The 21941-nt window shown below is 42.7% G+C and overlaps 1 protein-coding gene across 1 annotated transcript in view; it reads right to left on the bottom strand.

Annotated features, from left to right (window-relative positions):
- Window positions 1–7246: 7246 nt before the first annotated feature.
- socs5b (suppressor of cytokine signaling 5b) overlaps window positions 7247–21941 on the bottom strand; it is a 41456-nt gene continuing 26761 nt past the window's right edge. Inside the window, exon 2 of the mRNA XM_062058799.1 lies at window positions 7247–15355. Coding sequence (XP_061914783.1) covers window positions 13655–15319 — 1665 coding nt within the window. The 5' untranslated portion in view covers window positions 15320–15355 and the 3' untranslated portion in view covers window positions 7247–13654. The remainder of the gene's footprint in view (window positions 15356–21941) is intronic.

The following is a 21941-nucleotide window of genomic DNA, read 5'->3' as shown; positions in this document are numbered from 1 at the left end:
ATTATTCACAGCGTTTTTCTTTTTTACAGATTTTAAGTTAAAGCCTTATTCCAAAATGGAGTAGATTCATTTTTGTCCTCAACATTCTAAAGACAATACCCCATAATGACAATGTGATTTTTTTAAAAAAACGTTAGCAAATGTATTAAAAATATAAATCTAAGAAATCACATGTACATAAGTATTCACAGCTTGTTCTCAATACGTTGTTGATGCACCTTTGGCAGCAATTACAGCCTCAAGTCTTTTTGAATATGACGCCACAAACTTGGCACACCTATCTTTGGGCAGTTTCGCCCATTCAGTTTTTGCCCATTCCTCTTTGCAGCACCTCTCAAGCTCCATCTGGTTGGATGCGAAGCGTTGGTTTATATCCATGTCTCATTGCTGCATTCCTCTTAGTCTAGTCAGGGAGGTGACCAACAACCCGATGGTCACTCTGTCAGAGCTACAGCATTCCTCTGTTGAGAGAGGAGAACCTTCCAGAAGGACAACCATCTCTGCAGCAATCCACCAATTAGGCCTGAATGGTATAATGGTCATACGGAAGCCAACTTTTAATAAAAAAAAGTTTGCTAAAATGCACCTGAAAGACTATCAGACCACGAGGAACAAAATTCTCTGGTCTGATGAAACAAATATTGAACTCTTTGGCATGAATGCCAGGCATCATCTTTGGAGGAAACCTGGTACCATTCATCACCAGGCCAATACCATCACTACAGTGAAGCATAGTGGTGGCAGCATCATCACCAGTCAGGATAGAGGGAAATATGAATGCAGCAATGTACAGGGACATCCTGAATGAACACCTGCTCCAGAGTGCTTTTGGATTCGGACTGGGGCAACGGCTAATCTTTTCAACAGAACAACGGCCCGAAGCACAGAGCTAAGATATCAAATGAATGGCTTCAGGACACCCCTCTCTGAGCTGCCACATTACCGTGGTAGAGGAGTTTGCGTGTCCCAATGATCCTAGGAGCTATGTTGTCCGGGGGCTTTCATGCCCCCTGGTAGGGTCTCCCAAGACAAACAGGTCCTAGGTGAGGGATCAGACAAAGAGCAGCTCAAAGACTTCTATGGAAAGGAAACAACAAGGATTCAGATTTCCCTCGCCCGGACGCGGGTCACCGGGGCCTCCCTCCGGATTTGGGGCACGATGGCGAGCGCCTGGTGGCCGGGCCTGTCCCCATGGGGCCCGGCCGGGCACAGCCCGAAGAGGCAACGTGGGTCCCCCCTCCAATGGGCTCACCACTCATGGGAGGGGCCATAGAGGTCGGGTGCATTGTGAGCTGGGTGGAAGCCGAAGGCAGGGCACTTGGCGGTCTGATCCTCGGCTACATAAGCTAGCTCTTGGGACGTGGAACGCCACCTTGCTGGGGGGGAAGGAGCCTGAGCTTGTGCGCGAGAAGTTCCGGCTGGATATAGTCGGACTCACCTCGACGCACAGCAAGGGCTCTGGAACCAGTTCTCTCGAGAGGGGCTGTACTCTCTTCCACACTGGCGTTGCACGCAGTGAGAGGCGACGAGCTGGGGTAGCAATTCTTGTTGCCCCCCGACTCAAAGCCTGCACGTTGGAGTTCAACCCGGTGGACGAGAGGGTATCCTCCCTCCACCTTCGGGTGGGGGGCCGGGTCCTGACTGTTGTTTGTGCTTAAGCACCAAACAGCAGTTCAGAGTACCCACCCTTTTTGGATACACTCGAGGGAGTACTGGAAAGTGCTCCGTCGGGGGATTCCCTTGTCCTACTGGGTGACTTCAACGCTCATGTTGGCAGCGACAGTGAAACCTGGAGAGGTGTGATTGGGAAGAATGGCCGCCCGGATCTGAACCCGAGTGGTGTTTTGTTATTGGACTTTTGTGCTCGTCACAGATTGTCCATAACGAACACCATGTTCAAGCATAAGGGTGTCCATATGTGCACTTGGCACCAGGACACCCCAAGGCCGCAGTTCCATGATCGACTTTGTAGTTGTGTCATCGGATTTGCGGCCTCATGTTTTGGACACTCGGGTGAAGAGAGGGGCGGAGCTTTCTAGCGATCACCACCTGGTGGTGAGTTGGCTGCGATGGTGGGGGAGGATGCCGGACAGACCTGGCAGGCCCAAACGCATTGTGAGGGTCTGCTGGGAACGTCTGGCAGAGTCTCCTGTCAGAGAGTGTTTCAATTCCCACCTCCGGAAGAACTTTGAACATGTCATGAGGGAGGTGCTGGACATTGAGTCCGAGTGGACCATGTTCCGCACCTCTATTGTTGAGGCGGCTGATTGGAGCTGTGGCCGCAAGGTAGTTGGTGCCTGTCGTGGCGGTAATTCTAGAACCTGTTGGTGGACACCGGCGGTGAGGGATGCCGTCAAGCTGAAGAAGGAGTCCTATCGGGTTCTTTTGGCTCATGGGACTCCGGAGGCAGCAGACAGGTACCGACAGGCCAAGCGGTGTGCGGCTTCAGCGGTCGCAGAGGCAAAAACTCGGACACGGGAGGAGTTCGGCGAGGCCATGGAAAACGACTTCCGGACGGCTTCGAAGCGATTCTGGACCACCATCCGCCGCGTCAGGAAGGGGAAGCAGTGCACTGTCAACACCGTGTATGGTGCGGATGGTGTTCTGCTGACCTCGACTGCGGATGTTGTGGATCGGTGGAGGGAATACTTCGAAGACCTCCTCAATCCCACCGACACTTTGAGGAAGCAGTGCCTGGGGAATCTGTGGTGGGCTCTCCTATTTCTGGGGCTGAGGTTGCTGAGGTAGTTAAAAAGCTCCTCGGTGGCAAGGCCCCGGGGGTGGATGAGATCCGCCCGGAGTTCCTTAAGGCTCTGGATGCTGTGGGGCTGTCTTGGTTGACAAGACTCTGCAGCATCGCGTGGACATCGGGGGCGGTACGTCTGGATTGGCAGACCGGGGTGGTGGTTCCTCTCTTTAAGAAGGGGAACCGGAGGGTGTGTTCTAACTATCGTGGGATCACACTCCTCAGCCTTCCCGGTAAGGTCTATTCAGGTGTACTGGAGAGGAGGCTACGCCGGATAGTCGAACCTCGCATTCAGGAGGAACAGTGTGGTTTTCGTTCTGGTCGTGGAACTGTGGACCAGCTCTATACTCTCTGCAGGGTCCTTGAGGGTGCATGGGAGTTTGCCCAACCAGTCTACATGTGCTTTGTGGACTTGGGGAGAAGGCATTCGACTGTGTCCCTCGGGAGGTCCTGTGGGGAGTGCTCAGAGAGTATGGGATATCGGACTGTCTGATTGTGGCTGTCCGCTCCCTGTACGATCAGTGTCAGAGCTTGGTCCGCATTGCCGGCAGTAAGTCGGACACGTTTCCAGTGTGGGTTGGACTCCGCCAAGGCTGCCCTTTGTCACCGATTCTGTTCATAACTTTTATGGACTGAATTTCTAGGCGCAGTCAAGGCGTTGAGGGGATCCGGTTTGGTGGCTGCAGGATTAGGTCTCTGCTTTTTGCAGATGATGTGGTCCTGATGGCTTCATCTGGCCAGGATCTTCAGCTCTCACTGGATCGGTTCGCAGCCGAGTGTGAAGCGACTGGGATGAGAATCAGCACCTCCAAGTCCGAGTCCATGGTTCTTGCCCGGAAAAGGGTGGAGTGCCATCTCCGGGTTGGGGAGGAGACCCTGCCCCAAGTGGAGGAGTTCAAGTACCTAGGAGTCTTGTTCACGAGTTAGGGAAGAGTGGATCGTGAGATCGACAGGCGGATCGGTGCGGCGTCTTCAGTAATGCGGACGCTGTATCGGTCCGTTGTGGTGAAGAAGGAGCTGAGCCGGAAGGCAAAGCTCTCAATTTACCGGTCGATCTACGTTCCCATCCTCACCTATGGTCATGAGCTTTGGGTCATGACCGAAAGGACAAGATCACGGGTACAAGCGTCCGAAATGAGTTTCCTCCGCCGGATGGCGGGGCTCTCCCTTAGAGATAGGGTGAGAAGCTCTGCCATCCGGGGGGAGCTCAAAGTTAAGCCGCTGCTCCTCCACATCGAGAGGAGCCAGATGAGGTGGTTCGGGCATCTGGTCAGGATGCCACCCAAACGCCTCCCTCAGGAGGTGTTTAGGGCACGCCCAACTGGTAGGAGGCCACGGGGAAGACCAAGGACACGTTGGGAAGACTATGTCTCCCGGCTGGCCTGGGAACGCCTCGGGATCCCCCGGGAGGAGCTGGACGAAGTGGCTGGGGAAAGGAAAATCTGGGCTTCCCTGCTTAGGCTGCTGCCCCCACGACCCGACCTCGGATAAGCGGAAGAAGATGGATGGATGGATGGATGGCTTCAGGACAACTCTGTAAATGTCCTTGAGTGGCGAAGCCCGAGACCAGACTTGAATCCGAGAACATCTCTGGAGAGATTTGAAAACGGCTGTGCACTGATGCTTCCCATCCAACCTGATGGAGGTTGAGAGGTAATGCAAAGAGGAATGGAGCAAACTGGCCAAAGATACTGTAGGTGTGCCAAGCTTGTTGCATCGTATTCAAAAAGACTTGAGGCTGTAATTGCTGCCAAAGGTGCACCAACCAAGTATTGAGCAAAGGCGGTGAATACATATGAACATGACTTTTTTTTTTTTTTTTAAATGTTCAATTTAAAAATAAAGTTTTAACATGGTCATTATGGCGTATTGTCTGTAGAAGTTTGAGGGGGGAAAAAAGGAATTTATTCCATTCTGAATTAAGGCTATAACATAACAGAATGTGGACAAAGTGAAGCGCTGCGAATACTTTAAGAATGCATTGTAACTAAAATGTTAGTTTCTTAATGAAATTAAACAATGGATGTCCGCTAACTTTTTGCAACTCAACACTAAGAAAACGGAAATGCTGATTATCGGTCCTGCTCAACACCGACACCTATTTAATAATACCACCTTAACATTTGACAACCAAACAATTACACAAGGCGACTCGGTAAAGAATCTGGGTATTATTTTCGCCCCAACTCTCTCGTTTGAGTCACACATTAAGAGTGTTACTAAAACGGCCTTCTTTCATCTCCGTAATATCGCTAAAATTTGTTCCATTTTGTCCACTAGCGATGCTGAGATCATTATTCATGCGTTCGTTACGTCTCGTCTCGATTACTGTAACGTATTATTTTCGGGTCTCCCTATGTCTAGCATTAAAAGATTACAGTTGGTGCAAAATGCGTCTGCTGGACTTTTGACAAGAACAAGAAAGTTTGATCATATTACGCCTATACTGGCTCACCTGCACTGGCTTCCTGTGCACTTAAGATGTGACTTTAAGGTTTTACTACTTACATATAAAATACTACATGGTCTACCTCCAGCCTATCTTGCCGACTGTATTGTACCATATGTCCCGGCAAGAAACCTGCGTTCAAAGAACTCCGGCTTATTAGTGATTCCCAGAGCCCAAAAAAAGTCTGCAGGATACAGAGCGTTTTTTTATTCGGGCTCCAGTACTATGGAATGCCCTCCCGGTAAAAGTTAGAGATGCTACCTCAGTAGAAGCATTTAAGTCTCATCTTAAAACTCATTTGTGTACTCTAGCCTTTAAATAGACTCCCTTTTTAGACCAGTTGATCTGCCTTTTATTTTATTTTATCCTCTGCCCCCTCGCCGGGTTATTCCGGTTCCCGTGACCATGGATGAAGTGCTGGCTGTCCGGAGTTGGGACCCGGGGTGGACATCTCTGCGCTACTGACCCGTCTCTGCTCGGGCCAGCAGGATGGTCTCCTGTGGACTGGACTCTCACTATTATGTTAGATCCACTAAGGACTGTACTTTCACAATATTATGTCACTCGCCATACATTGGGGGGTTACCCACATATGCGGTCCTCTCCAAGTTTTCTCATAGTCAGTCACATCGACGTCCCTTGTGTGGGCTCTGTACCGAGGATGTGGTTGTGGCTTGTGCAGCCCTTTGAGACTTTTGTGATTTAGGGCTATATGAATAAACATTGATTGATTGATTTTTCCATGGGCTTTATTGGGATTACCTGCATTGTTAGCTGACTCTTGCTAGCACGTTTAAATATTTTATACGCAAAAAGATGTTTCACATAGGGATTGTGACTGATCGGCAAAATAAAAAATAAAAAAGCGCAGCTCCACTTTAAATAAACTCCAAATTACAATGCAATGTAAAATTATACAAACACATTGTTGCATTTGGTTTGACAAAACACTTAAAACATTTACAAAAAAAAAAAAAACACCTTAAATAGAAATATATACAATTGCTAGTTTTTGTTATGATTGGCATTTGGCTACTTGGCAACTGGTTAAAAACATAAAAGCAATAGTCAGGGAGTTTTTCAAAAATTCTATTTATTACATACCAGGTTGGGGAGGAGATCTTGCTCCAAGTGGAGGAGTTCAAGTACCTCGGAGTCTTGTTCACGAGTAGGGAAGAGTGGATCGTGAGATCGACAGGCGGATCGGTGCGGCGTCTTCAGTAATGCGGACGCTGTATCGATCCGTTGTGGTGAAGAAGGAGGTGAGCCGGAAGGCAAAGCTCTCAATTTACATGTCGATCTACGTTCCCATCCTCACCTATGGTCATGAGCTTTGGGTTATGACCGAAAGGACAAGATCACGGGTACAAGCGTCCGAAATGAGTTTCCTCCGCCGGGTGGCGGGGCTCTCCCTTAGAGATAGGGTGAGAAGCTCTGCCATCCGGGGGAGCTCAAAGTAAAGCCGCTGCTCCTCCACATAGAGAGGAGCCAGATGAGGTGATTCGGGCATCTGGTCAGGATGCCACCCGAACGCCTCCCTAGGGAGGTGTTTAGGGCACGTACGACCGGTAGGAGGCCACAGGGAAGACCCAGGACACGTTGGGAAGACTATGTCTCCCGGCTGGTCTGGGAACGCCTCAGGATTCCCTGGGAAGAGCTGGACAAAGTAGCTGGGGAGAGGGAAGTCTGGGCTTCCCTGCTTAGGCTGCTGCCCCCGTGACCTGACCTCGGATAAGCGGAAGAAGATGGATGGATGGATGGTATTTATTACATAGGCTCTTTTTTAAGAACTATATGTACACACCCTCCCTCTATGTTTGTGTGTCAACATGCACTGCTATGGTTATTCTAAACCACTGGAAGTGGGCCAAACCCTAACCCTAACCCACTGTAACCATTTTAAAGGCAGATTATTATGGTTATTGTATTTAATCTCATTACATTGTGCAATGCAGAGTCAGTTGTGATGGGTGAACAAATCAAGTGTTCAGTCCTAAATTTATTCTACACAATAATGCAAATGAAAATACTATTTCTTCATTTCATGTCAGTGTGGTTTTACACTTTTATTGGAATATTAAGACAATGAAGCAGAAGCCAAGCACCAAGAGTGACAGCTACATATGTATCGCATCTTTCAAATGAACATGTTACATTGAAAAACAGTTTTTTTTTTTTGCTGTTTATGACTGATGAAGCAAACACACAGAACAGCGAAACATGAACATGATTATTATGCCATTTACACGCTATAAATCATACCTGGCTGAAAAAAAATGTAGGTAAGCAGGAGAAATATAAAAAGCGATATTCTTGTGATTGGTCACCTTGTGGCGGCCGCAGTCCTACATTTAAAGGGATCAGAATGAGTCAGTCTGGGCGACACAGGGCGATAGGAAGTTCTTTAGTTGCCATCATTTTGCTGCACTATCATGGACATAGCAGTAAAGTGGCAGGATCGCAAACGTTACACTCCATTGCATGTAAGGACGGTGTCGAAATGCATACAGAATTGACAACAGATGTCTAAAAACTATGGAAAATCTATGTTCTTGAGTTAATCAATTGTGTCTTTTTAGATTCCATGACTGTAGTAATTTACTACATAGTACATTACAACAATGGTTTGTTTTTCTTGAGTGACATTTGTTTTATATGTGAATACTTCCAAATATTTGGGAGGCCTTTCCTGGACTGGGCCTGCTCGAGTGTAAAAAGGAGTGGGGCAGAGTGTTCATACGAGCCATTGACCCTCACAGTCAACACTCAAACGCTGAGTCGGCAGAAAGGTGTGACTCAAAACTGCAATCACGCAGCTTTTGTTGCTTGAATCTAAATAAGGTTTTCCAAGTCTTGCTTTACACTACAAGTACAGCCCAGCCAGTAGGTATTATAACATGACACCTATCTTTCCATTTTAATTCAGTTTGACAATGAAGGTTCCTCAAAAAAACTGGCCTAAACTTTAAAAACAGTCATTTGAAGTTTGTCAGAATTAAACCCAAAATGTTATGGAAATACTAATAAATTCTAAATTTTACACAGAGAAAATTATATTATTTTTCTTAGTCTTAATTTATATATTTAAAATATCAGTCATATAATTCTCTATATTTAAAGTGACTGAAAACTTTACGCACTAACTTTTGAATGTTTTTAAGCATTGCATCCTGCCTAAGTACGCCCCACAAAACACACACACACACACGTTATGTTTGTTGTCAGCTAAGATATCGATTTGCCAAAGTTCAGCTACTAATTACCATCATAATAACCTTGACTGTTGCTTGTCTGGGACTGGCTTGTGTATGCCAAGTTGTGTTAAACCACTAATGGTAACATAAGCTGTTCTTGATATATTCCTTAGTTGGAAAAATGCTACTTAGAGTAATCATGGTTCTCTCATTACCTAGTATCTTTACTAATTGGCTTGTAAAAAAAAAAAAAGTACAGGATTTTGACGATTCCTTTCCAACTCCACAAATACTGTTTTGTAGCAATTATTTGAACCTGTTTATCCAGGCATCACTGTCCTAAAACCAGTATTGTCCGAGTCCGCATCAGTTTTTTCACAAAAATGCAGTGTTTTGAGGCTTAATGACATTGGATCAGCTTATGGTTCTAATAATTTGTGTCAATGGTTTAAGTGTTCTATGTAACCTTAACCCCAAAAAGCACAGAATTTCAACAAATTAACAAAACGTGTCATTTACACATTAAACTCAAGTGCGGGGCACGTTTTAAGATCCCTGATTTTTTAAGTGTCTATTGTGATACAATTTGATAACTGGCCCAAATGTGAGGGGGGTTACAAAAATTGGACAAAGTTGCAAGGTCGTGAACAGTTCGCGAAATCACGGAGGGTTTATTCTACTCAGCAGTTATACTGCATTCCACAAATACACAAAGTGCTATTCGTTTAATGTGAGCACCCTTTGAGAAAAAAAAGAGGACAACTGACAAAAAAAAAGGAACATTTCTATCTGCCGAAGTGATCCTAAGCAACCCCCCAAAGAGCATTTTGAAAATCGAGACTACGTTTCCAGCAATTGGGTACACTTTTCTACACTATATTTCACTTTAAGATAGGTTCTCATCTACCAACCTCTTTTCAATCTTTTGGTTGGCTTTTTGACAATCCAATTTAATGTACCACAGAAATTTAAGTTTTTCTTAGGAAATGTACTAACATTATCATTGAAAATGTAATGTAAAGTTCTATAACATGCATGCAAAAAAACCCCAGAAAACGTTGGCAACTCCATCCTACAGCCACACCTTCTCGGGTAGTACACTTCCAGTGTTGTGACGTCTGTTTACAGCAGTTACGTCAAAAATATATTTTCTCGCTGGCTATTGATAAATGCTCTAGAACTACAACTGGTTAGGAACTAAGAGTGTTTGGATTGTAATCATCCAAATACGATTAGCAGCAAAGTGAACATTGTGGCTCGGAGAGCGAACGGCGGCGACAAGATAGCTAGATGATGCTAACTAGCGAGCTTGTTCAGGCGCCCCTGTCCTGAAATCAGCGAGTACCTGCAGCTAACGCGAGCATTCAACACATTTTGTTTGCATCCTATTTTTTTATATTGTAGTGGGTTTACATTATTCATCCACAAAACTGTTGTTATTGTTAAGAGTTCTGGTTGGACGGGTTTGCACGGGACACATTTCCGGTGTTGTGTGTTGCGCAGAGAAGTCACGGATGTTTTAGATAGTGCTTGATTGCTGATAAAAAAATGAAGTTCACTCCATATTTTGACACTCCTTCGACTCCTATCCTTGCATGATACAATATTTCATTTAAAAAAACGCGGAATTTATATTTTGACGAGGAAATGAGTGTTTAAAAATGTGATCTTCTGCAGACATTTCCCATGGCTAAACAAGGGAAAAGACTGTGGTCTGAATGGTCAGAAGCACTCTGGATCATAGCCATTACTTTAACTAGCTCCTTAACTTCAGTCGACACCTTACCCTGAGACTTGAACACCAGTGAGGTCAGGTCCTCTACGGCTCACACTTGAACACATGGAGATATACAGTCCAACTCCAAATTATTCAACCCTTGTTACAAATGTTGTTTTTTGCAATGTATATCCTTGCAGTAGTTGGAAATAAACCAATAACACCTATAAAATTAGCTCAACATCTGTTTGAAGTTTGTACTGTGCAATTTATTATGGAGGTTGAATAATTTGAGTACTGGAATAACTAAAACAACCTTTTTCATTCAAATGGCAACGGTAATCTGTTCAGTAAGCACTACTAATAAATACTGCAAATAGTGATTCTATTGATAAGGAGTAAGAAGCAGAGCGAGTACAGAGGTCATTTAAATTCTGACACAATATAAGTGCAGGGCTTTTTATTTCTGACAATATAGCCACTCTTGCAGTTTTTCTTAAAATAATGACATATTTTTAAGCAAAAATGTTACGTATATTCTGATTACTTCACAGAAGAGTGGAGACAACTAAATATTGGTTAAGAATTTGAGACATTTTCATATTAAATGTACACAAATGAAGCCAAACGAGTTGTAAAAGTATCATTATACTTGGGCGTAGGTTTTAGCAGAAAATATGGTGTTTCCTGATTAGTAATATCAAGTGTATTTACCCCAAAAAAAGGAATAGTCTACTTGTGAATACTGAAGAATGCTGAAAATGACTTTGAAGGGGATTTTGCAAAATCCCGACAGCACTCTTTACTTACTAGTTGACACAAATGTAGTTGACTTTGGTCACAGACTCTTCTACAATGGCAGACAAAAACAATGTAATTTCTCCTCACTGATGACAAATGCAATAATCTGCCGCTGACAAAATATTAACATTAAGCAATTAAGCACCGTTAGAATTTCTTCTTGCCATTGTTCAATGGTATTAAGTAACACAAAGCTTATCATTCAAGTCAATACATTTTTAAACAGTGATGTGAAACATTGACATTTCAAGTTAATGCTGATGATTTTATTTCAGCACTGATAGCTAGGGTGATTTTTAGTGAGAACATCTTTCCTGACACTTAGATTTAGGCCCTGTGTATATTATGCCGGATGACTCCTTAAACAAATAATTATTTAGCCGAAACCCTGTGTCAGCCACACAAACCCATCGTTTAAGGTTCCCCTCCTTGGATAATTTTTTACACGGATAAGAGCACCGTCCATTTCTTGAATCGCCAGCACTTAGCTCTGTATGGACTCATTGATCGTTTATAAAAGGAGTTCAGAGAGGAAGTGGCGTCAGAAAGAACGCGTCACAACCAGCTTCATAACAACCGGTTTCTACTCGGAGGTAATCAATAGAAAATGGAGGTGAATCATCCAGACATGCCCATGTTTCTCCTTCTTCTACATGTGCAGGCGCTTGTAGAAATCACACATGAATACCTTAAGAGAAGGAAACGCGCGATTGCAGCCATTTCGGATACATCACATCTCAGACTGCAACATAGCAATGTTGAGGGGCGGTTTTGGATAAGGCCTGGAAGAACGGCTGCCTGGTGGGATATGTTAGTCAACGAGTGTGTTGTGCCAGAGGAACGGCAAGAGAACTTTCCAATGTCCAGGTCAGCTGTGATTCTACTTAGCGAAAAACTTTGTCCATTTGTCGAAGGGGGAGACAACGAGAATGCAGGCTCTTGTGGATGTGATAAAAAAGATAGCTTGTGCTTTCTATGACTTCGCCGATGAGACTTGCGTATGCTTGTTTTGTACTCCACAACTACTGTGAAGCCATGAAGGAACTCATTAGGTTCAGTTTTGCCAGACAAAAGCAGAATTTAGGGATTGAAAATCACAAATATATGCTACAGAAGAGCTGGTATTGGACCCACAAAGTCTTTCTTCGCTGCCCCACAAGTGTAACTGGAGAAAGCAATGCATACTAGTCAACACTGAAAGTGCATGTCTCTTTCAAGGCCAATATTTGAAAATATGTTTTGTTCCAACGGATGCTTTTGAATCAATGAGGAATGCCCAAGTAGTTTTGGCGTGACATTGCCAGATGTGAGTGAAACCATAACCTTGGCAGTGCAACCCTCAATTCATTTTTTATAGCTTATCCAAGCAGCACCGGTAAACAGACATAGTTTACAAAGATCTTATGTGCTCCAACAAGGAAAAAAAGCTTGGCGCTCACACACCTCTTTGTTATTTAAGATTTCTGTCTGATTTGACGGCATCAGAATGTGATTCAGCACCACTTGGTCTAGGTTTATATCACTAAAGAAACTAGATAAACAGTTAACTACAAAAGGCACATAGGTTACACAAGAATTGATTTTATGTTGAGTGGGTGTCTTCTGACAGTTGAACGTAAAGGACATCAGCACCATTGTGCCAGCACCTCAAATGACTTGCACTGCACTGTGCAGGTTGGCTTGCAACAAAATGGAAGTTTGATGGAAACATTATGCAAATCCATTAAATGTTCATTGATTTTCTTCTAAAACTTCTTGAAATGTGACCCAGTTTCCGCTCTAGAATGTTCAAAGTGTCTGTAAAGCATGAAGTCATAATCAAAATGAAAGATTTCTGTAAGACAGTTCAGTTTCAACCAAGAAGAAATGTACTGTATGTGTGCTTGCAGTAAAAGCCAAAATCAATCAATACAATGAGAATAAAGTTGACAAGTTTGCCTTACAATGTAGGACACAATAAGCTGGTTTATTATTTATCATTCACCATCACTGTTTTTGGAGAAACACGTGTTCAATCTATAATCTTTTAAAAGCACAATTTCCCTGATCTACTGAACTCTGTGGACCCTCACAGAATCCTTCCCTGTCTCTAGTTTAGCTAATGCTCATGTGCAAAGAGGTGGCAAAGAATGTGGCTTATGTAGCTTTATCCATGAGACAAGCTTGGACTGCAATACACCAGTAGGACTTCCTGATGCGTTCACAACAATGCACCTTAAAGCCCTCTTGGAAAGGTGCTCCCCGATGTGTTTTGACAAGAATAACAATTGAGTGCATTAAAAGTGACCTGTACAAAGTAGCTACAGTATGTGGGTTTAACTAGCTATTTGAACTGATTGGGATGGAAAGGGAGGCATGCATGCAGGTCTACAGGCAGGGTGATGTTTTGGGATCAGGCAGACGTTTAGGGCAAAGCACGAGGTAAATAACACAAAACATTTGAGATTTGTGCCACTCCTCCCAGCCCTCATCTAAAATATTTATATAGTGTATATATTCATTTTTATATATCACTGAATTCAATAATTTGTGCTTGCCACGCAGCACTACACAGAATATAATATGCTTTTCAGTAAGTAATAACTAAAATAAAGATTAGAATGAATCTTGTATATGTTGTTACATTAGAATTCCAACCTCCCGTGGAAAGATGAAATCAGTACGTCCGTCAGTACAAGTTTTAATGAGCCATTCATCACGTTCTGTAATCTTCCTCCATAGTTTTTATAGGCTTTGGACATAGAACCTTATTTGACCTTTAGCGGTGGCTCCCGTTCCAGCCAGCGGACTCGTACTTTCTGTTTATAGTGATACTCCTTGAGAAAGTCCTGCAAGGCGGGGGGCAGCGGCAGAGAGCCTATCCCATCGTAAGTGGTCCAGCGGCAGATGGCAGCTCGTGCAAAGTGCTGCAGACTAAAGGGAAAGGTCCGATGGAGAGGCGCTGTAAGCAAAGGTTCAAAAAACATACAGGCGCTTGGATCCTTGTAGTGCTCCAGCAGTCCTGTGACAGTGGAAGAGTGAAAAACACAAGGATCGTGTGCGTCGAAACTGAAGTTGTGGTTCCACTGCTCAATGCGGGCATGCAGTGAGCGGTTGTAACGGCGGAAGCTGACAGAGAAAAGGTAGTCCTCCTGAGCGGAGTCACGTAGCAGGAAAGTGCCCTCAGGACGCCCATCCAAAAGTGACTCGGCTTCGTAGCGGTCCATTACACCCCAGTAGCAGGGCAGAGCTGTGATCTGCAATAAATCTGGCACCAGGCAGTGGATGTAGTCTATTTGGGTGTGAACCTTCCAGGACCCGGGCTGCTGTCTGCTCAGGTGACCTTCCCCAGACGCATGCCTTTGTTTTGGTCTTCTGGCCTGTAGACAGAGGGTTGTTGAGTCCTCCTCGGAATCAGTGTCCTGAGCTGAAACTGTAGCCCCTGACACCTGCCCACAAGCCCCCGATGTTGAGGCTCCCAGAGAGCTACCAGTTCCTGAGGCTCGGGCCTCACCAGAGGCTTCCCCGATGCCAGGAGCCATCTTTGGTCCCAGTTTGTACACAGACGAGCCTGGCACAGAAGCCTCAAGGGTGTGGATCTGTGCATTAGGTGGTGGGTCCACACCTTCCTCGATGCTAAGTCTACGGCGTTCACGCAGACGTTCTTCCTCATCCTCAGGAGAGGGGTGCACTGAATCAAAGGATTCCAACAGAGCTGTGGAGGAATGTGGACTGACTGGTGCTGTGTGTTGCTTGATTAAGTGCCACTTGTGGGCAAGGTCTGAACCAGGTGGGAAGGGGCAGGTCTCCAGCATAAGCTCAGTCAGGTGAATTTTCCGTTTGGAATTAACAGAGTTCTTTGAAGAGCGCCTGTGAGCAGGTAGTGGTAAGCAAAGGCCTACAGTGTCACTGAGTCGCTGGCGTAATGATCGACCATTCAAACTGCGTCCTCCAGACAAAGAGTCGCTCATCTCCTGAATAGAACAAGCTCCACAACGTCTGTCTCTGCGGTTTCCACTTCCTCGCAAGCGCCCGGACCGCCTATCAACCTCTAATGAACTCTGAGTTTTTGTGGAACATGAGTGTTTTTTCTTGCCCCCCCAAGGAGCATGACGTGAATAAGAGTCTCTGCGAGCCAAAGGGACAACCCCTAGTCCCGCACCTACATCCTCTGATTCCTTATCGATAGTGATCTCTACTATCTGAGGTGTGTCTGAGACACAGTTGTGATGACGACGTCCTACTGTTACCATTGGCACTGGAAGGAGGCTACTTGATGAACTGGAGAATTCAGATGCTTGAGTCGCACCTGACGCACTCCCATGGCTGAGATCCAGTACACAGTGGACGGCATCTTCCTCACTCCTGCCTTCAGTAGATCCCGAGCTGTTGTGAAAGAAAGTTTGGCATTTGCTTTTCAGGTTGCTCCACATATTGCCGTATATGTTTTCAACAAGAGCCCCGGGGACCTGCAAAGAAAGAAACAAATTTGTTAAAAAGATGGATACCTTCCAAACTGGTGTTGTGCAGTGGTAGACTTTGAGGTGTTGGAGCGGTAGAGTTAAGAGTTGCCAGGCAGACATGCAGGGACACAAGGCCACAGCTATAAATGACCCAGGATCTGCTCACAACTGATCTGCTGGTATGTACTGTAATACAGAGCTAGTCTAGACCTGACCACAACCTTCCTTGAAACTGCAGCAGGCGGGCATGTGTAAATGACCCCTTCCTGTATGTATGCAGGTGAACAGAAAGTTCAACTATGCCATGCTTTTTGCACTGTGGCATATTTGGGCAGGCACAAAAAAAGGGTTTCTGTTAGATTGAGGGGTAACTGTGGGGTCATATATATACTTTTCCTGTAAATAACTCTTACTAGTATAACCAAAGCCTAAAACATACTGTTAAGTAGAAACTCAAAAAGTGGAATATTGTGCAAGGTTTGTTTATTCCAGCAATTAGAATTACAAGGTGAAACCAATATATGACACAGGCTCATTACATGCAACTCAAAACATTTAAAGCCTTCTTTGATATATTGTTGATGATTATGGCTTACATCTTATAAAAAACCTTGAATTGAAAATCTTAGAAATTGATCATGAGCCATCAAAATTATAACAAACAAAGGCTTAGCATATCTCACTTTGCATGTAATGAGTTTATATCAAATAGTAATTTCAGATTTGAAGTTAAATTGATGACATGAATAGACTTTTGCGAGATATATATTGAGTTTCAGTTGTTTATACTGTACACCTTACTCTCAACAGCTCGAGTTTAGCCATAAATTTGTGGCCAGAATCCACTGCGACGTGATCATGTTCTGACTTAACATTTCACACAGGTCTTCGGATGTTCTTCATAAATTCAACAAGAGGTTTTAATTGTTGCTCTTTATTCCATTTACTGATTAATACAGTTGGAAGTAGCCCAACTTTTAGTAGGATTGTGGGAAAATGTTGGGCTCAGTTGGAATATAGTACTTTTTTCCAAAACTAGTATTCAATTTAAAAAATAATTTCCATCAAAAACTCCCATTTATAAGAGGACACCGCAGTAAAACAACAACACTTTTTTTCAGAAGTTACTTAGGGCAGGATTATACAACTGACTTATTTAAGGGACCATATTTAGGAGAGCTAAGGACCAGGGGGGCAGACTTCTCTCCACTGTTATTCTTATTTTTTACAAAACCCAAAACCAGTGAAGTTGGCACGTTGTGTAATTCAATGATTTGCTAATCCGTTTAAACTTATATTCAATTGAATAGACTGCAGAGACAAGATATTTAATGTTCGAACTGAGAAACAAATTTTCTTTTTTGCAAATAATCATTAACTTAGAATTTAATGGCAGCAACACATTTCAAATAATCATTAACTTAGAATTTAATGGCAGCAACACATTGCAAAAAAATTGTCAAAGAGGCATTTTTACCACGGTAAAAATCGGGGCGGTATAGCTCGGTTGGTAGAGCAGCCGTGCCAGCAACTTGAGGGTTGCAGGTTCGAGCCCCGCTTTCGCCATCCTAGTCACTGCCGTTGTGTCCTTGGGCAAGACACTTTACCCACCTGCTCCCAGTGCCACCCACACTGGTTTAAATGTAACTTAGATATTGGGTTTCACAATGTAAAGCGCTTTGAGTCACTTGAGAAAAAGCGCTATATAAATGTAATTCACTTCACTTCACTTCACCACTGTGTTACATGGCCTTTCCTTTTAACAACACTCTGTAAACATTTGGGAACTGAGGAGACCAATTTTTGAAGCTTTTCAGGTGGAATTCTTTCCCATTCTTGCTTGATGTACAGCTTAAGTTGTTCAACAGTCCGGGGTCTACATTGTGGTATTTTACGCTTCATAATGCACCACACATTTTCAATGGGAGACAGGTCTGGACTACAGGCAGACCAGCCTAGTACCCGCACTCTTTTACTATGAAGCTACGCTGTTGTAACACGTGGCTTAGCATTGTCTTACTGAAATAAGCAGGGGCGTCCATGGTAACGTTGCTTAGATGGCAACATATGTTGCTCCAAAACCTGTATGTACCTTTCAGAATTAATGGTGCCTTCACAGATGTGTAAGTTAGCCATGTCTTGGGCACTAATACACCCCCATACCATCACAGATGCTGGCTTTTGAACTTTGCGCCTATAACAATCCGGATGGTTCTTTTCCTCTTTGGTCCGGAGGACACGACGTCCACAGTTTCCAAAAACAATTTGAAATGTGGAATTGAGGCATTATTTATGTTTACATTATATATTTAAGAGGTTATTTTGAATATTTCTACCTCTGCACTTTTTTTTTCCAAAACTGTGAATGTTACAGAATATAAGTGTGACTTATTTTGTTATACTGTCAACCAGTGTTGGCGTTAACACACTTTTTGTGTATTTTTAACGCATTGAAATCAGAAAGGACGCAGATTATTAATTTAAAATTATTTTTTTTTACCATTTGTGGCCCACAGCTAATGTTTTAAAGGCCCACGGCACATTCTAAAAATACTATTAAAATTAACAAAAACATAACAAAAGTGAAATAAAAAAGCTTAAAGGTGAAAAGTAATTTAGAAAAAGTTGCAATGTTGACTAATAAAACAAAGCTGTTTTTTTTCTTTCAAACGGTCATTGCTCAAAACATTATATTGAATCAAAATCAATGTTATTATGAATTATTGACCTATCAAAGGTTCCAATTACTTCACATCAAATACTCCACTTTGAAAAATATTTTTGGTGGAAGATTTTGCATATTTTGTGTGTTTGCCATAAAAAACCTAGTTTTGTTTGACAAAAAAGGGCGGAAAACAAACAAACAAAAAAAACAACATAAAAAAAACTAAAACATTTTGAAATGAGGAATAGATCCGAAGTTGATGTAGACTCCAGAGATTTAAGCGTTAAATATAAAATGTATGTATGCCCTGGCACACCATTATCATCATTTCATGACCCAAGCAAAACACTTTTTACACTTTTATACTGAAATAAATACCATTACAACTTATTAAATAAAAACATAGAAAAATCTAGCAGCAGCGGTAAAGTTTAGATCAATGAAGGAAAGAAGAAAGTGAATGAATGTTTATAACTGAATACATTTACATATGTATACACATTTGTTTTCTTTTGTATTATCTTTTTTAATGAATTAAGTAACGTTTATGACAACCTTTTTCCAAAACACAATATAGAATGTGAGATATAACAGGATAATGCATACATTTGTCATTTGATTTCAAAACGCTTACAAAAAAGTGGGACCCCAAAAATTTACTGTGGGACCCCATTTTTATGACTTGATGGGGTTTTGAAAATTCCTAGCGCCAACACTGCTGTCAACAGAGGAGAAAAAACGCTTTATTTAAAAAAAAAAAAAATTTTATAAAGCAAGTTCGAGTATCATTGGCAAATTTTCACCTAGTCCCGGCCTTGGCGTGCTGCCCGCCTTGGCACGCATATATGTGTCGTCTTTTTGGGATTTCAGAATATGGTCAGCCTAGTTTAATATCTATATATGTACTCTTCAGAACTGTGTAAATATAACTATTTTATATACATTGTGTGTTTACACACACAAATCTAAAATCTCTTGGTACACAGCTGCATTGACTCTGGACTTGATGAAACACAGTGGACCAACACCAGCAGCTGACATGGCTCCCCAAACCATTGCTGACTGTGGGAACTTCACACTGGATTTCAAGCAACTTGGATTTTGCTCCTCTCTAGCCTTCCTCCAGACTCTAGCGCATTGACTTCCAAATGAAATACAAAACTTGCTTTTGTCTGAAAACAGGGCTCTGGACCACTCTGCAACTGTCCAGTGCTTCTTTTCCATAGCCCAAGTCAGACGCTTCTAGAGATTTTAGAGCACTACATGCTTCCATCTGTTGAAAAGCTCTATGGAGATGATGATTTCATTTTCCAGCATGATCTGGCACCTGCCCACAGTGCCAAAACCACCAGTAACTTGTGTACTGACCATAGCATTATTGTCCTCGAGTGGCCTGCCAACTCCCCTGACCTGAACCCCATAGAGAATTTGTGGGGTATTGTGAAGGAGAAGCTGAAAGACACCAGACCCAATAATGCAAATGAGCTAAAGGCCGCTATTGAAGCATCCTGGGCATCTATAACACCTCAGCAATGCCACAGGCTGATTGCCTCCATGCCACGCCGCATTGATGCAGTAATCCGTGCAAAAGGATTCCCAACCAAGTACTGAGTGCATTAATTGACATTTTCAAATGTTTGATTTTGTTTTGCTGTTATAAATCTGTTTTTTTACTTGGTCTGAGGAAATATTCTAATTTTCTGAGATACGATTTTTGAGTTTTCTTAAGCTGTATACCATAATCAGCAATATTAAAATAATAAAAGGCTTGCAATATTTCAGTTGATGTGTAATGAATCCAGAATGTATGACATTTTCGTTTTTTTTAATTGCATTACAGAAAATAAATAACTTTATCAGAATATTCAAATTTTCTGAGACAGTCCTGTATATATTAGGGGTGTAACGGTACATGTATTTGTATTGAACCGTTTCGGTACGGGGGTTCCGGTTCGGAGGTGTACCGAACGAGTTTCCACACGGACATACAGGTATTAAGTAGCATAACGCACGTTGTGTAAACAATGCACACCGAGGCACAACACACGGCATACTAGCAGCTAACGGGCTACGATTGACTGACCATACGTCCTCTTTTCACCGGACATGTCCTCTTTTGCGGAGCTGTCAGGGCGGAGTTTCTTAAATGCCTCAAATGTCCGGCATTTTGAGTTAGGGTTGCGTGTATTTTCAATGTACGTTCAGAGTTAAGAAGGGGTTAAAAACAAAACAAATTGTGCGTGCAGCAGTATTCGTGAGGGAGGGGCAGAGACAGAGAGAGCAAGAGAGTTATGATAAACGCGCATGAGTCACCAGGCTCTGCTTTTTATCCATAGATTTATCAGATTTAATTTTTTATTATCTATAGCAGGGATGTCAAAAGTGTGCCCCGGAGGCCATTTGCAGACCACAGCTAATGTTTTAAAAGGCCCACGGCACATTCTAAAAATACTATTAAAATAAACAAAAACATAACAAAAGTGAAATAAAAAAGCTTAAAGGTTAAATGTAATTTAGAAAAAGTTGCAATGTTGAGTAATAAAACAAAGCTGTTTTTTTTCTTTCAAACTGTCATTGCTCAAAACATAATATTGAATCAAAATCAATGTTATTATGAATTATTGACCTATCCAAGGTTCCGATTACTTCACATCAAATATTCCACTAAAAAAAATAGTTTTGGTGGAAGATTTTGCAAATTTGGTAAATAAATAACCCAAAAATGTATATTTTGTTGTTTTCTTACTGTACCGAACATGAACCGAACCGTGACCTCTAAACCGAGGTACGTACCGAACCGATATAGTCAGAAAAATACGGTTATGTTTTTTTCCTTCTTTAGTATGTGGGCTCTGTACCGAGGATGTCGTTGTGGCTTGTACAGCCCTTTGAGACACTTGTGACTTAGGGCTATATAAATAAACATTGATTGATTGATTGATTGATTGATATTATGCATTTTCGGGCGGTGCGACTTATACTCTGGAGCGACTTGTACTCCGAAAAATACGGTAGTCAGCAAACAGTGCAGAGCATCAGACTGGCCTAGTCGTACAAAGTTGGCAGTCAATATTTGTTTTCACAGAATTTGGTGAATATATGTCTATAAATACAAATACATTTCATGTTTTATATCAATTTTGGTCCATTAAAATCTTATTTGTGAAAAGTGTGTACAAGTTTAAAACAATTGCGGTTAGCCTGTCAATACAATCTGTCATTGTATGTTAGCATTAAGCTAGTGGCAAGCTAGGCCAGGGCTGATAATAATAATAAATTAAATGAACAATACATTCAAATAAACTCGACATTTTTGCCCTTATTGATAAGTGTTTTGTGTTTGTCTTTCGCTTCCAAACATACCTGTCAACATTTGCAATTCACAATAAGGGAAACTTTCCGCAAACATTTTCGTTTCTAGAACAAATCGCAGTTAAATCAATAAAAATAAAAAAATTAGCGCTTGCATTACACTGGATTTGAACTAATCAAAAACCAAAAACCAAAAAAAACGTTAAGGATAGGATAGGGGGCGGCGTGGCGAAGTTGGTAGAGTGGCCGTGCCAGCTGGTTACTGGGGTTCAATCCCCACCTTCTACCATCCTAGTCACGTCCTTTGTGTCCTTGGGCAAGACACTTCACCCTTGCTCCTGATGGCTGCTGGTTAGCGCCTTGCATGGCAGCTCCCGCCATCAGTGTGTGAATGTGTGTGTGAATGGGTGAATGTGGAAATACTGTCAAAGCGCTTTGAGTACCTTGAAGGTAGAAAAGCGCTATACAAGTATAACCCATTTATCATTATTTATTTATAGGATAGACTATTCATCACACAACAAGGAAAGTATGTAGTTGCAGTAGGGTTAGACAATTAACATTTTGGTTTCGATTTCGATTATGGCTTCTCACGATTATGAAAATATAATAATC

Source organism: Entelurus aequoreus, linkage group LG09 (genome assembly GCF_033978785.1).
Source record: "Entelurus aequoreus isolate RoL-2023_Sb linkage group LG09, RoL_Eaeq_v1.1, whole genome shotgun sequence".
NCBI classification, from domain to species: Eukaryota; Metazoa; Chordata; class Actinopteri; order Syngnathiformes; family Syngnathidae; genus Entelurus; species Entelurus aequoreus.
The sequence above is the reverse complement of the archived record's forward strand: the minus strand, read 5'-3'. Positions and strand labels throughout refer to the sequence as shown.